The sequence below is a fragment of the Schistocerca cancellata genome, chromosome 2 (genome assembly GCF_023864275.1).
Source record: "Schistocerca cancellata isolate TAMUIC-IGC-003103 chromosome 2, iqSchCanc2.1, whole genome shotgun sequence".
Taxonomy (NCBI): Eukaryota; Metazoa; Arthropoda; class Insecta; order Orthoptera; family Acrididae; genus Schistocerca; species Schistocerca cancellata.
Window position 1 is genome coordinate 482,852,593 of NC_064627.1, and position 17,671 is coordinate 482,870,263.

At 38.5% G+C, this 17,671-nt stretch overlaps 1 protein-coding gene across 1 annotated transcript in view; it reads right to left on the bottom strand.

The window, feature by feature from the left end:
• Positions 1-17,671, bottom strand: part of LOC126162009 (nephrin) — a 189,326-nt gene that overhangs the window by 22,116 nt on the left and 149,539 nt on the right. The window contains exons 11-15 of the mRNA XM_049918231.1: positions 16,759-17,037; positions 12,570-12,860; positions 11,811-11,983; positions 6,243-6,484; positions 2,063-2,244 (exon numbers count right to left, since the gene is read on the bottom strand). Of these exons, the coding sequence (XP_049774188.1) occupies positions 2,063-2,244; positions 6,243-6,484; positions 11,811-11,983; positions 12,570-12,860; positions 16,759-17,037 (1,167 nt within the window). The remainder of the gene's footprint in view (positions 1-2,062; positions 2,245-6,242; positions 6,485-11,810; positions 11,984-12,569; positions 12,861-16,758; positions 17,038-17,671) is intronic.

Sequence of the window (17,671 nt, forward strand, 5' to 3'; positions counted from 1 at the left end):
AAAAAGCAGGCTAGCACTGGCAAACAGGGCACTCCTGGCCAAAAGAAATCTACTAATCCTTAATTTCAGGGGAAAATTTCCAAGAATGTATGTTTGGAGCACAACATTGTATGGTAGTGATATGCTCAACAATGCTCTAAGAAACACATGATGATAAATCTCTGTGACTGTTCACAAAACAGATACACAACTTCAGTGCTCATATAAAACCTGCAATCTCTTGTCTCAGTCATAGATTTAGCAATTCATTCTCATATTGTGTTCCAAATATGTTTTGACATTTACAATTGAAGACAGCAATGGAGTAGTTTATCATGAAATTAATTCGATCAATAGTGAAGGATAGATTGGAGTATTTATAATTTAATTATGGTACTTGTGCAAACAGCACAATACACTGTAGGTACATAAAACACAAAGGAAAATAAAATCTCAAATGGTACAAGGCAGCTATTAAAAATAAGTACAAGTTTCAAGCAAATAATTACAGGTATATAGTAGAATTTGCTGAATTACACAAAACAATTAAGACATGGCTTTGAAACATGTGAGAAGATACACTGAAAACTTGGAAAGAGACATAAATGTAAGCAGTTAGAGTGTAAAGGAAACTATAAAGAAGACAAAACAGAAATATATGTTCAGCAGATGCCATATTTCATTGCTTGAAAAGGTTGGTAGCACAGTAACTAATGACAGAGAAAAAAACATATTCTTAGAAAAGTTTTCTCTCTATCATTAACAACATAATATGGACACTGCAACCAAGTTATGCTGTCTGATAGCAATCCTAACCTGATAATGTGATTATCATTGTACAATGTTGCACAGACTGTCAATACACAAAATGCACTTATTCCCTAATCTTTGTTACACAATCAGTTAACTCCACTTAACTGTTCTAAAACTGTGTCAGATAGAAATTGACACCTACACTGTGTTTCACAGTTGACACAGAGAATGTTAATAATGGAGAGTAACACATACTCTGTATAATGAAGTGGAACAGCTCGATGGACTTTTAGCGAGACTTTCTTAGGTGTGAAATGAAGGAAGAAATCAGAAAATCTACTTTCTATGTTGAAAAATGGATTTTTGTGCTGAGTAGACTGCATGTCAGGAAAATCTCAAAGCAGTGGATGTGTATGAATTACTTGTTTTACAGTGCCAAATTAGTGGGTCATTCATCAAAGAATTTTGTGCAACCAACTTTGTGGAGACAGTGCAAAAAAAGTAAACCTGTTGCTAAAGATCACGAGGAAAAACATTTCAATACTGATGAGACTGATCTTTTCTCCAAACAAATTTTCAGTCTGACATCATTATAATCCCTGTGAATAATGCAATGTTAAAATTTTGAGTGCTTTCTTTTTGGGGAAAGGAGGCAAGTGGGAGGGCACCAAACACATTATTCGCATAGGGAAAAAAATATCTACAGCTGGATATCACAGATAGAAACACATACAGAATTTTGTGTAAATTATATAATAAGGACATTTTGTGCCAATTATACAATAAGGAAATTGATTGTTCTTGATAAAGCCCATAGTGTACAGATAAAATGTATTTCACTAGAAACAGCAGATTGTCAACAAGGATTTATAACCCTGTAGCATATAACGAAAATGCCAAGCTTTGTGATACTTGAACACAAATGCACAGGTTTTCCACTGATGCAGGTAAGAAATATGCAGAGTCAAAGCAGAGTATAGCATCCATCATAAATTCAATGTTGCAATTTTGGATTACATTCAGCTTCATTTGTGAAAACATTATTGCAATATAAACAATTGTATCTTCTTTTTAAATTGCAGATGTAGCAAAAACAATACCCAATAGGAACTGAAGGCATTTTAGTATTACTAAACATCTCAGCCTAGGACTTGCAGTTGGTACAGCGTCATGCAAAAATGCCAGCTTTTGTATTGTAGACTGCATTAAAACAGTCCAAAAATGTGGTGTTCATCAGCACAAAGCACAATTCAATTTATAAAATATGAGGTGTGTTTATTCATTTTTAACAAACCTTTATGCACAGGACCAATACAGTAGAGAAACTTACTTGAAGTTTTTGCACGCAGCAGATCTGGCAGGTATTTACTAGCACCAAGTTTGTTGAAGGCCATTATACTAATAGTGTAATCAGTTGCTGCATCAAGTCCCGTAATTGCATATGTGTTAGAATCCGGTTTAGTTACATCCACATATTTGTATCCTTCAAATGTTGCTGATGTGGGACGATACCTAAAATAATTTTATAAGCAAGTCCAGAATGGATCACCAAATAGACAAAAGGATCACTAGAGATAAATACTCATAAAAAACAACATAAAATTTGCTGATCCAAATGAATAATAAGAAAAGAAATGCAAATTATTGGCTCAAAATCAACTGCTAGTAAATTGCCTGAAAAGTGTTAAATACTAAGCAAGAGTAATTAGCAGATGAGAATCTTTGTTAAAACATGCAGAGTGCTCTGAGTAATGCAATAACAGAAATTATCACATTCAATAGATCTGTTGGATATTAAGAACATGAAACTCTAACAACATAATCCCCCTCTCCAACAAAAAGTGTTTGCATCTCTATTGTCCGAACAATATCATCAGTTGACTGACATTAAAGTTTGCAATCTCGATATAAATGCCACTCTTCCCTATAATGAACTAAAGCAGCAATTTAATTTTTGTATTCACTTATAGTAAGCTAAGTTTCTGAGATGTTGCACATATCAGCAGTTATCACTGGCTTATTTTCTTTATATCCACCAAAACGGCCTAGCTGTGCTGGTACTGCGAACTGCTGAAAGCAAGGGGAAACTACAGCTGTAATTTTTCCTGAGGGCATGCAGCTTTACTGTATGGTTAAATGATGATGGCATCCTCTTGGGTAAAATATTACGGAGGTAAAGTAGTCCTCCATTTGTATCTCCAGGCGGGGACTACTCAGGAGGACGTCATTATCAGGAGAAAGAAAACTGGCATTCTACAGATTGGAGCGTGGAATGTCAGATCCCTTAATCGGGTAGGTACGTTAGAAAATTTAAAAAGGGTAATGGAAGGTTAAAGTTAGATGTAGTGGGAATTAGTGAAGCTCGGTGGCAGGAGGATCAAGACTTCTGGTCAGGTGAATACAGGGTTATAAATACAAAATCAAATACAGGTAATGCAGGAGTAGGTTTAATAATGAATAATAAAATAAGAGTGCAGGTAAGCTACTACAAACAGCATAGTGAACACATTATTGTGGCCAAAACAGACATGAAGCCCATGCCTACCACAGTATTACAAGTTTATATGCCAACTACATCCACAGATGACGAAGAGATTGATGAAATGTATGATGAGATAAAAGAAATTATTCAGATAGTGAAGGGAGATGAAGATTTAATAGTCATGGGTGACTGGAATTCGATAATAGGAAAAGGAAGAGAAGGAAACATAGTAGGTGAATATGGAATGGGGCTAAGAAATGAAAGAGGAAGCCGCCTGATAGAATTTTGCACAGAGCATAACTTAATCATAGCTAACACTTGGTTCAAGAATCATGAAAGAAATTTGTATATATGGAAGAGGCCTGGAGATACTGGAAGGTTTCAGATAGGTTACATAATAGTAAGACAGAGATTTAGGAACCAGGTTTTAAATTGTAAGACATTTTTAGGGGCAGATGTGTCCTCTGACTACACTCTGATGGTTACAAACTGTAGATTAAAACTGAAGAAACTGCAAAAAGGTGGGAATTTAAGGAGATGGGACCTGGATAAACTGACAGAACCAAAGTTGTAGAGAGTTTCAGGGTCAGCATTAGGGAACAATTGGTAGGAATGGGGGAAAGAAATGCTTTGAGGGATGAAATAGTGAAGGCAGCAGAGGACAAAGTAAGTAAAAAGACAAGGGCTAGTAGAAATCCTTGGGTAACAGAATATATATTCAATTTAATTGATGAAAGGAGAAAATATAAAAATGCAGTAAATGAAGCAGGCAAAAAGGTATACAAACGTCTCAAAAATGAGATCGACAAGAAGTGCAAAATGGCTAAGCAGGGATAGGTACAGGACAAATGTAAGGATGTAGAGGCATATCTCACTAGAGGTAAGATAGATACTGCCTACAGTAAAATTAAAGAGACCTTTGGAGAAAAGAGAACCACTTGTATGAATCTCAAGAGCTCAGATGGAAACCCAGTTCTAAGCAAAGTAGGGAAAGCATAAAGGTGCAAGGGGTATATAGAGGGTTTACACAACGCCGATGTACTTGAGGACAATATTATGGAAATGGAAGAGGATGTAGATGAAGATGAAATGGGAGATATGATACTGTGAAAAGAGTTTGGCTAAGCACTGAAAGACCTAAGTTGAGACAAGGCTCCAGGAGTAGACAACATTCCATTAGAACTAATGACAGCCTTGTGAGAGCCAGCCCTGACAAAACTCTACTATCTGGTGAGCAAGATGTATGAGACAGGCGAAATACCCTCAGACTTCAAGAACAATATAATAATTCCAATCCCAAAGAAAGCAGGTGTTGACAGATGTGAAAATTACTGAACTATCAGTTTAGTAAGTCACAGCTGCAAAATACTAATGCGAATTCTTTACAGATGAATGGAAAAACTGATAGAAGCTGTCCTTGGGGAAGATCAGTTTATCTTAGTTATCTTAGAAGTTAGATTAAAGTAAGGCAAACCTACGTTTCTACCACTTGGAGACTTAGAGAAAGCTTTTGACATGTTGACTGGAATACTCTCTTTCAAATTCTGAATGTGACAGGGGTAAAATACAGGGAGCGAGAGGCTATTTACAATTTGTTCAGAAACCAGATGGCAGTCATAAGAGTCAAGGGGCATGAAAGGGAAGCAGTGGTTGGGAAGGGAGTGAGACAGGGTTGTAGCCTCTCCCCGATGTTATTAAATCTGTAAATTGAGCAAGCAGTAAAGGAAACAAAAGAAAAATGGAGTAGGAATTAAAATCCATGAGACTCGCCAATGACACTGTAACTCTATCAGAGACAGCAATGGATCTGGAAGAGCAGTTGAACGGAATGGACAGTATCTTGAAAGAAGGATATAAGATGAACACCAACAAGAGCAAAATGAGGATAATGGAATACAGTCGAATTAAGTCGGGTGATGCTGAGGGTATTAGATTAGGAAATGAGACACTTAAAGTAGTACATGAGTTTTGGTATTTGGGGAGCAAAATAACTGATGTAGGTTGAAGTAGAGAGGATATAAAATGTAGACTCTCAATGGCAAGGAAAGCATTTCTAAAGAAGAGAAATGTGTTAACACTGAGTATAGATTTAAGTGTCAGGAAGTCATTTCTGAAAGTATTTGTATGGAGCGTAGCCATGTATGAAAGTGAAACATGGACAATAAATAGTTTGGACAAGAAGAGAATAGAAGCTTTCGAAATGTAGAGATATAGAAGAATGCTGAAGATTACATGTGTAGATCACATAACTAATGAGGAGGTATTGAATAGAATTGGGGAGAAGAGAAATTTGTGGCACAACTTGACTAGAAGAAGGGATCGGTTGGTAGGACATGTTCTCAGACATCAAGGGATCACCAATTTTTGTACTGGAGGGGAGCGTGGAGGGTAAAAATCGCAGAGGGAGACCAAGAGATGAATATACTAAGCAGAAGGATGTAGGTTGCAGTAGGTACTGGGAAATGAAGAAGCTTGCAGATGACAGAGTAGCATGGAGAGATGCATCAAAACAATCTCTGGACTGAAGACCACAACAACAACAACATCCACTCAGTTTCATCTTTCATTATCAAGAACCTTACACACAGAGGAAAAATGTTGCTCCTTTCCAGTATTTCATGTAGACATCAAATCTATTTATGTTGTTATGATACAGGCAACTTCCTTAAATATTTTGACAATTCTCTGTGCAAAACTACATTAAAACTGTATGTAAAGAACCTGTTATGATGCAAACTAAATAATTTAGACTTCGTGATTTGCTGACGGACTGAAAATGTCATCTGGTAATGTATGGTTTTAACCGGACTGATTATACTTTATTGTACATTGTAAGCCTTCGTTTGCGTACATCTGTTTCTAAGTTTGTTAAAATTAACTTTTTGTGTAGTAGAATAATGCCACACTTGTCTTATTGTGAAAAGTATACCTTGCTCTAAATGTATACTGAAAATAGAATATGTGCAACTGAAGTCAATCTTTTGTATACTAAAAAAAAAACATAACACCATTATTTTTATGGTCTTACCGAATGCGATACGTTGGCTGCACTCCACCATCAAATCCTGGAACCCAAGAGACAGTGACTGAATCATGAGTCACATTGAGAACCGTTAATGCCGAAGGAGTGTCAGGTGCAGATGTTACATCCAGTCGCACAGTAACCGTGGCAAAACTTATGTTGTTCCTAGCAATGCATTCGTAGTTCCCATAATCTGATGGCCTAACATGATGGATGAGGAGTGCTGATTCATAAGTAACTAGGTCCACCTGAAATTGAAAATTTTGTAATTGTCTAATACTGTAATATGCTTAATGGTCCAGTTTAACATCATACAGAATTTATATTTCATATCTATTAGCAAATATGAAATGAGTCCCTTAAGTGAGAACTGAAGAACAGTAATAAAAGTGTAATGTTTTACATATTTCTGGTAGTTATGAATTACAACCTAGTTACTCCAGAATTACTGCTTCATTAATACACTTCGTTTACAGCTCAAGTATCTTTCAAACAAAATTATTTAAAATTTATTTTGATACTTTTATGACTAAACACATTAGATGTAACAATATAGCATTATTAGGATGAAAGAACAAAGTACATGTTTAAGAACTACTAGAGGCTAATACAGTCTCACAATATTACGTTGGCAAACTGCAGGAACTCAAATAGCTTGTGAAAGTGATCACTAAAAACAAACATTTACTGTCATAAACCCTGTTGTGATAGTGAGGCAGGATGGGATATATTCAACCAACCATTAACAACTTTAACTCACATATCTATTTCTGTACAATTTTCAGTTTTTCTTCCCCCTGAGTATAGTTAATATTATTCACATTTGGTGTAAAACTGAATATATCTAAATATGAATGGAAGTTGGTAGAACAAATGAATTGAGATAATAGAATAAAAACACTCACAAATTAAAACCAGCGCTGCAGTCACTGATTTCCAATGAAATTAGACTGAGATTGGACAGGAACTTCATACAGAAATACTCAAAATGTGTTACCAACCATAAAAATTTCTTGGCTGTTATTTAAAGTATGTTACACTGTGCCACTGACCTACATAGAGTGAATCTCCTTGCTTCATACTGTCATATGACAGACAGGTACTGTTATCAGTGGTGTGGTGCTGTGGAGAGCTGTGCTGTTAAGCTAATATTTTTTTCACCACCCTTCTTCAGACATGGAATTTATTCGCTTTTTTTAAATACAAATAAACATTCAGCAAGCAGAAGAATCTAAAAATAACAAGCAAGAAACTGCAGTGGAAATGTATCCAATTAGCTCACAACTACTCGGACTCAAATTCAGAAATTCCTTTCTGTGAAAACATTCGTCTTTCATAATCTGATAATGTGGCAGTTACTCTCTTGAAATGAGTAGCCTTAACGAAGAAACAGAATCAGCTAATGCCCTAAATGTACCCTTTTTGTCGATAATAATTGTCATTTAAATTTTGTTTACTGAGCACACAATGTGCAACTAACTTCTTAATTTAAGGTTTACAGATTTTATATTGTAAATAATTAGCAATTTGTCTCACCCACTTCCATTTTCAGATTGGTGTTCTTTTACAATCATCCCAATAATATATGTGGGGAAATGGTTAGATACGTAAAATAATGGAAAGGCAACCACTCACCTACAGCAGATTGATGGATGGAGCACAGAAACAAAGATAGAAATCGGCATTCACATTAGTTTTTGAGCACTCTCCCTTTTTCTAGCTAAAGTATACACATTCACACAGACAGACACACAAACATACACCTCGGCCACAGTAAGACCTGCCACGGCCACAGAGTGTGCGTTTTGGAACCGTGTGGCTGTGTATTATTGTGAATGTGGGTACATTTGCTAGGAAAGGAATTAGTGATCAAAAGCTAGTGTAAATGCTGTCTTCTGTTATGTGTCTCTGTGCTCCACACATTGATACACTACAGGTGATTGATTGCCTTTGCCGGCCGGGGTTGCTGTGCGGTTCTTGGCGCTACAGTCTGGAACCGAGCAACCGCTACGGTCGCAGGTTCGAATCCTGCCTCGGGCATAGATGTGTGTGATGTCCTTAGGTTAGATAGGTTTTATTAGATCTAAGTTCTAGACGACTGATGACCTCAGAAGTTAAGTCGCATAGTGCTCAGAGCCATTTGAGCCATTTGATTGCCTTTTCCTTATTGTATGTACTGCTCCATTCAGGAATTTCCATTACTGGTTACATACTTAAATATTTACACTCATAGATTATATAAAATAACCTGATGATTTTACTCCCAAGTACTATTTAAAAACAATTTCTCAAAACCACTGTCGTCTCTGACGATTCCAAGCCCAAATTAAAATGTGAGATTGCTATAGCTCCAGATCCCGCCACAAGAAAATATGTAATCATCTGTCTCCAAAGAGGTAGTAGCACTGAAGTACACACCAACATAAGAAAAGAAGAAAACTGTTGTGGTTGAAAATGAAGATGTTTCATCATATGAATGAAATCCCTCTTTTACATTTTTCAGATGACTTTGAAAAAACTGTGTAAATTGTGGGAAGTAACTGTTCAAGCAAATACATAAGTTTTCCATTTATGAACAAGCTGGTAGTTGCAAATACGCTTCTTGGGTTTGCCGCCGGATCGTATTGTGTAAATCGCACAATATTTCTTCGATGCAACTGCTCGACATCATCAGGTGGTGGTAGCTGCTGCTGTCACTGCTGCAAGGCGTGACTGATGATAATTGCGCGGCGGTGTCAGAATTTATCATGACGGGAGCAGGCAATACGTGTGCACGGGAAGACACTCATAGTTGGAGGAAGCAGCGCTCCTGGTGCCCCCTACTGGGAGCTGAAGAAAGGCCATCTGCGCGTGCGCTATCGGCAATAACTGTGCTGCCGGACGCTCCTGCGGTTAAAGTCTCAACTAAATCTCATCTATGCATTACGTCACTTGAAGAAACGGAAGTTCTTGTTTTTCCTGTTTTTGATTTAATGGCAGCCAGTGCTGGATTCCAGGCGGCGCTCAGTTGAAAACCTGCATCCCTGTTGATAAGATTGTCCGCCGTGCAAATATGTATGGCCTCCTTAATAACACGGTCCCAGAAAGATGACGCTGGGGATAAAATTTCCGTCTGTTTGTAAAGCATACAATGTCCCATGTCCAGGCAATGTTCCGCTACCGCTGATTTATCAGGCTGCCCCAGGCATGTATGACGACGATGTTCGACGCACCGTTCTTGCACGGTTCGCAATGTCTGTCCAATATAAGATTTTCCAGATTGACATGGGATTTTGTACACGCCACGTTTTCTGAGGCCAAGGTCGTCTTTGACAGAGCACAATAAATTCCTCAATTTTGCTGGTGGCCAAAAAACACACTTGACGTCATGCTTTTTTGAGGATTCTTTCTATTCTGGGAGACATGCCACCAAAATAGGACAAGAACGCTGTTGCAGTGGGTGCCTCCGCATGTACATATACATCCCATAGCGCACGCACGGATGGCCTTTCTTCAGCTCCCAGTAGGGGGCACCAGGAGTGCCGCTTCCTCCAACTATGAGCGTCTTCCCGCGCACGTGTATTGCCTGCTCCCGTCATGATAAATTCTGACGCCGCCACACGATTATCATCAGTCACACCTTGCAGCAGTGACAGCAGCAGCTACCACCACCTGATGATGTCGAGCAGTTGCATTGAAGAAATATTGTGCGACTTACACAATACGATCCGGCGGCAAACCCGAGAAGCGTATCTGCAACAGATCCGTCAGGAAAGCATGAAAAGTCGCAAGCTGGTAGTTCATAATTTTTGACAAAAAACAACCAAAATTATAGTTTGTTTTCAGTTCCTTCTGGTGATTTATTTTCTATCTCATTTTCTAGAAGACATATATGCTCAAATGTTTTAACACCTAAACCAAGAATTTAGAGGTCCAAAAGCAAGTACTAAACCTGGAAATATGCCACTTACAAATGTTTGACATCATACTGTAAATAATAATTATATCTCACTTCAAATCATGAAACTTTCTGCAGTTCAAATTAAATATGTTTTTGATTTGATTTGATTTTTTGTTGGTCCAGTTTTATCATATAGCACAAATTGTACAATTGATATTGGACAAGTCAAAGATAAGTTACAATAATACATAGTATTAGCAAAATAGTAGGCAAATTAAAATTAGGTACCTATTACAATTAATTTTGTTACTTATTCAGAAATTCTCTGACAGAATAAAAATATGCATAATACAGGATAGAAGTTAGCAACATGCGATGCTGATTGATTAGATTAGGTGGTGGACGCAGTGACAGAATTACATCATGAAGCTAAACATATTTTGATATGTGGTAGCACAATGAAACATAATTCTGTAGGATCTAATATAGTGCAGAATGCACAGTCACATTTTAGCTGTGCTGTCGTACTCTATCCTAACCAATACCTCAGAAATTGGGACTGATTTTGAAGGAAGAGTAAAAAATGAGTGACAATTATGATTGTATTTAAAATATCTCCCTACAAATTAAAATTAATGTATTTTTTAATGAGACAATATACCAGCAATTCTCATGTAGTTCACACTTTTTTTTGCAAGAGGCAGCACAGTTGTGAGACTTAAAAGGTAGTTCCTACATCATCTGGAAGAGGTGCTAACCTAGTTCTTGTTTTCATTGCAAACTTTTATTTGTTTCGGACAGTCAAGTTCTAGCCAAACCCAACACCGTTCAGTAACACACTAAAAGCAGGGTATAGTTATTGTTAGGTTGGCAGTGTTAAGAGACAATGAAATACAGGCAGGAATTATCACAACTTTAAAATGGTTTCTACTGATTCAGAACTAGAGAGACCAGAGCTCCAAGAAAGTTCATTGTGTATAACAATAAAGTAAATTAATGGATGGAGCAATACATACAATAAGGGAAAGGCAACCATTCACCTATAGTGGCCCAATGTGTGGAGTGCAGCAACATGTAACAGAAAACAGCATTTGCACTAGCTTTCAATCTCTAGCTCTTTTTTTTTGCAATAGTACACACACACACACACACACACACACACACAACAACAACAACACAGATATCCAAATGCACACCCACTAAAAAGAGCTAGTGCTTGAAGGCTAGTGTAAATGCTATTTTCTGTTATGTGTTAATGTGCTCCAGGCACTGATCTGCTGTAGGCAAGTGGTTGCATTTCCCTTATTTTATGCAAGTTTATTGTGTAATGCTTGTAAACACTACTTGAAATTCAATGTCATGCCAGTGTCATTATTAACTACATGTTCTGTTCTTCTTTCTCTTCACTACATAGTACCAATAAGTGTAAATGGCAAGAAATTTGTAACTACGGAAATGCAAACATCAGTTGGGAATAAACATTCCAAACGTACGAAATTTGCAGGGGCTGATACCAAAATGTTGTTAACAGAGAAAAAAAAAACATTAATTCTGGAACCATGAAAGGGGGTTATAATTTAACCCAAACAGGATGAAAGGGTTTTTCTTCTTATTTTCTTTCATGTAGCTTCCTCTGTGTAAGATAAATTCTGCTTATTATGATTTTGGGAAAAAAATGTGAACTAATCATTTACCTGCCTAAACTGCACATCATATTTATCTGTGTTTGTAGGTATTGGGGAACCTTCCCGGGCCCATGCAAACCGTACTTTGGGTGCCCCAGAAGCTCTACATGTAAGACGTCCAGTATCACCAGTATTGCTGGCACCTTTTGCAAACATAGGTGAGTTGTCTATCTCTGGTTTATCTGTAAACAGATGAAGAAATAACATGTAATGTAATCTTTCTTATGAAAATTTTCATTTTATCATAAAAGCTATAGAAATAGTTCAGCTAAATGTAATACGCCATTCAAATTACAATAAAGTAGTAAAAATGTTTAAACAGCAAGGAAAGTACCTACTCACAAAAAGCAGAGGAGAAATTCGTTCATATGATAAAAACCAACATACAAAACCAGAAACAATGTAACACAAACAATAATCATATTTCATTTACATTTTTTTAATACTTAGTCTCAACCAACAGAACACTGGTACTTCATATAGGAAGATCAGTAGCAACCAACAAAACATACCATATGAAGCTCATTGATTTTTTAGCTTCTAAATAAACTTTAAAAACTTGGTCGCAATAGAACAAAAATGTGCTTTAAGAGCTATAGAACTACAGACACTTTTAACTCCATTGCAGCCCTATTTCGCATGATTCCATCCAGAGAACTGAGAGTAAATTATTTTTTCTAAACCACACCATTTTCATTTACTTTTTCACTACATAATTACGTGAGTGTATCAGTTTTACTTCTAAGATGTAGTGTTTGTGATACTTACACATTACAATTAAATGAACATCCTTGCTTGAAGGTTTCCCAATTCCATTGTTTGCAATGCACGAAAACAGACCATTATCTGCTCTTGTTGGCTGTAAGACATCTAAATATGAAGTGCCATTTCTGAAAGATGAGCTAGTTCGCTTTTTCATATCGCTTTCAGAGAATGCCTTGTGTTTCCAAGTGATGTGCTTTTTTGCTAGAGGATTTCCATCAACAACACAATATAAATGTGCATCTTCTCCAGGTGCCACCATTATTGACTCTGGTGCTTCCCTGACAATTGCAGCATCTGTGAAAACAAGCAAATACAATCAATATAACTGAAATGTCCTAATCTTGGAAGAGTGTTTGAACAACTATGACAAATAAAATCACTGTGCCAAAACATTTGTCCATTGTGGGAAGATTTTTCACATGGAGGTTCAGTTGGTAGAACACTGTCTGTGAAAGACAAACATTTCAGTTTCAGCCCCAGTTTGGGACATGATATTGACATGATATTTTCAACTATCATTAACGATCAACTCAGTGTATTTAATGCTAACCAGGAGCAATTCTATTTCTTGTTTATTACTCTTACTTACATACTTAAATAAACAAAATGAGTTGTTTTGAGTACTTTCTAGAGGGTTCTATGTGAAAAGTATTATCTAGAACAATTTACACTGTGTGAAACTAAAGATATACTTTTGTTTTGGTCTTCCATACAAATTCTCTATTTCCTATATTCAATGTCACCCCATGAACCATGGACCTTGCCATTGGTGGGAGGCTTGCATGCCTCAGCGTTACAGATAAATTTTCTATTGCCTATATTCAATGTCCCACCCGTGAACCATATACCTTGCCATTGGTGGGGAGGCTTGCATGCCTCAGTGACACAGGTAGCCATACTGAAGGTGCAACCACAGTGGAGGGGTACCTGTTGAGGAGTCAGACAAATGTGTGGTTCCTCGAGAGAAACAGTGGCCTTTTCAGTAACTGCAAGGGTAACAGTCTGGATTATTGACTTATCTGACCTTGTAACATCAACCAAAATGGCCTTGCTGTGCTGGTATCAGGGATTCCACAGGAAAAATTGCCCACATTCAAATCTCCGGGTGGGGACTACTGAGGACGATGTCTTATCAAGCGAAACAAAACTGGCATTCTATGGACCAGAGTGTGGAATGTTAGATTCCTTAATGGGCAGGTAGGTTGGAAAATCTGAAAAGGGAAATGGATAGGTTATAGTTAAATATAGTGGGAGTTAGTAAAGTTCAGTTGCAGGAGGAACAGGGCTTTCTGGTCAGGTGAATAAAGGGTTATAAATACAAGATCAAACGGGGGTAATTATGAATAAGAAAATAGGAATGCAAATAAGCTACTACACTCCTGGAAATTGAAATAAGAACACCGTGAATTCATTGTCCCAGGAAGGGGAAACTTTATTGACACATTCCTGGGGTCAGATACATCACATGATCACACTGACAGAACCACAGGCACATAGACACAGGCAACAGAGCATGCACAATGTCGGCACTAGTACAGTGTATATCCACCTTTCGCAGCAATGCAGGCTGCTATTCTCCCATGGAGACGATCGTAGAGATGCTGGATGTAGTCCTGTGGAACGGCTTGCCATGCCATTTCCACCTGGCGCCTCAGTTGGACCAGCGTTCGTGCTGGACGTGCAGACCGCGTGAGACGACGCTTCATCCAGTCCCAAACATGCTCAATGGGGGACAGATCCGGAGATCTTGCTGGCCAGGGTAGTTGACTTACACCTTCTAGAGCACGTTGGGTGGCACGGGATACATGCGGACGTGCATTGTCCTGTTGGAACAGCAAGTTCCCTTGCTGGTCTAGGAATGGTAGAACGATGGGTTCGATGACGGTTTGGATGTACCGTGCACTATTCAGTGTCCCCTCGACGATCACCAGTGGTGTACGGCCAGTGTAGGAGATCGCTCCCCACACCATGATGCCGGGTGTTGGCCCTGTGTGCCTCGGTCGTATGCAGTCCTGATTGTGGCGCTCACCTGCACGGCGCCAAACACGCATACGACCATCATTGGCACCAAGGCAGAAGCGACTCTCATCGCTGAAGACGACACGTCTCCATTCGTCCCTCCATTCACACCTGTCGCGACACCACTGGAGGCGGGCTGCACGATGTTGGGGCGTGAGCGGAAGACGGCCTAACGGTGTGCGGGACCGTAGCCCAGCTTCATGGAGACGGTTGCGAATGGTCCTCGCCGATACCCCAGGAGCAACAGTGTCCCTAATTTGCTGGGAAGTGGCGGTGCGGTCCCCTACGGCACTGCGTAGGATCCTACGGTCTTGGCGTGCATCCGTGCGTCGCTGCGGTCCGGTCCCAGGTCGACGGGCACGTGCACCTTCCGCCGACCACTGGCGACAACATCGATGTACTGTGGAGACCTTACGCCCCACGTGTTGAGCAATTCGGCGGTACGTCCACCCGGCCTCCCGCATGCCCACTATACGCCCTCGCTCAAAGTCCGTCAACTGCACATACGGTTCACGTCCACGCTGTCGCGGCATGCTACCAGTGTTAAAGACTGCGATGGAGCTCCGTATGCCACGGCAAACTGGCTGACACTGACGGCGGCGGTGCACAAATGCTGCGCAGCTAGCGCCATTCGACGGCCAACACCGCGGTGCCTGGTGTGTCCGCTGTGCCGTGCATGTGATCATTGCTTGTACAGCCCTCTCGCAGTGTCCAGAGCAAGTATTGTGGGTCTGACACACCGGTGTCAATGTGTTCTTTTTTCCATTTCCAGGAGTGTATGAACAGCACAATGAATGTATTATTGTAGCCAAGATAGACATGAAGCCCACACTTAATGCAGCAGTACAGCTAGCAGTAAAACACCAACTAGCTCTGCAGATGATGAAAAGATTGAAGAAATGTATGGTGAGATAAAAGAAGTTATCCAGATTGCTAAGGAAGATGAAAATTTACTAGTCATGGGGGACTGGAATTCAATATTAGGAAAAGAAGAAGATGGACAAATAGTAGGTGAATATGGCCTGGGGGAAAGGAATGAAAGAGGAATCTGCCTGGTAGAATTTTGCACAGAGCATAATTTAATCATCACTAACACTTGGTTTAAGAATCATGAAAGAAGGCAGTATATGTAAAAGATATCTGGGGACACTGGAAGGTACAGATTGATTACACGTATAATAATAACACAAAGATTTCTGAACCAGATTTTAAATTGTAAGACATTTCCAGGGGCAGATGAGGACCACAATTTATTGGTTATGAACTGTAGATTAAAGGTGTAACTGCAGATGAAGATGAAAACTGCAAAATTACAAAAAGATGGGTACTTAAGGAAATGAGACCTGGATAAACTGAAAGAACCAGAGGATGATAAGAGTTTCAGAAGCAGCATTAGGGAACAATTTACAAGAACAGGGGAAGTAATACAGTTGAATAACAATGGTTAACTTTGAGAGAGGAAATAGTGAAGGCAGCAGAGAATCAAATAGATAAAAAAGACGAGAGCTAATAGAAATTCATGGGTAACACAGGAGATATTGAATTTAACTAATGAAAGGAACAAATATAAAAATTTAGTAAATGAAGCAGGAGAAAGGGAATAAAAATGACTAAAAAATGAAATTGACTGCAAGTGCAAATGTAAGGATTTAGAAGCATATATCACTAGGGGAAAGATAGATAGGAAAATTAAAGAGATCTTTAGAGGAAAGGGAAACACTCGTACAAATATCAAGAGTTCAGAGGGAAAAACAGTACAAACCAAAGAAGGGAAAGCTGAAAAGTGGAAGGAGTATATAGAAGGTCCATACAAGGGAGATGCATTTCAGACCAGTACTATAGAAATGGAAGAGGATGTAGATGTTGATGAGTAAGGAGACTGGACACTGCATGAAGAATTTGACAGAGCACTGAAAGACCTAAGTTGAAACAAGGCCCCAGGAGTAGACAACATTCTGTTGGAACTACTGATAGCCTTGGGAGAGCCAGCCATGACAGAACTCTTCCACCCGATGAGCACGAGGCAAAATACCCTCAGTTTAGGAAAATTGTCAATCTAGGTCCCTAATGAGCTGAATGTTACAATAAATCAATCCGTTATCAAGCAAAATGAGGTGAAAGCTGTAACGAAGCAGCATAAACAAGCAAAATCAATAAAATGAATTATGCTTACACTGGACTGTGACATTAATGGTGACTGAGGTAGCTCCTTCACTGTTAATTGCCTCACAAGTGTAAGAGCCAGCATCATCCTTCTGTAGTTGGGTAATGTTCAACACTGGACCCTCTGTTATGATACGAGACTCATCACTTTTCCCTACAACATTTCCATCTTTTGTCCACGTGTAAACTATATCTCCAGGGTGTGCTTTTGCTTTCACTGACAGTACAAGGCTTTCACCTTCCACACCAGTCTGCATGTCTTTTGGAGCCTCTTCAAAGACTGGCTTATCTGCAAAAGGGAAACAGTTTTTTATACTCATTAGCAACATAAGACATTTTGAGGAAAAAAGATTTTATACACAACTTGCAAAAAGAGCTCCAAGACTGGGATACTCACACTACTCACACAAAACATTACAAAGTGATAAGTAACTGGACAAAAAGGCTAGGTGTGATTACAAAAATTAAATTACTGCAGTAGTTATTTTGTATGTACCAGTCCTAAATTATTTTTGGTATGACCATTGTTATTGGCTCCTTCAGTTAATATATTGAGATCATTACTACTCATATAAACAGCTTCTGATAGTAAGTATATCAGACATATTTTGTCATATGAACACACAAACTAATGTTTGGTGATGTGATGAGATGTAATGTAATGTAACACCTAAAACATTAATAATGTCATCAAGAATCTGCTGATATTTTACAATCACAAATATTATTGAAATTAAAACTGATAAAAAATTGTGACTCATCTTGAACGATGCAGTCTGAACATAGCGAATAAACCTGCTTGGCATTATAGACATCATACAGTTACTATAAATGGCGATATATATATTTGTACTTAACCACACATGAATTGAAAAATTTGTAAATCTCGTTTTTTAAAACTGAAAATACTGCAGATAATCTGC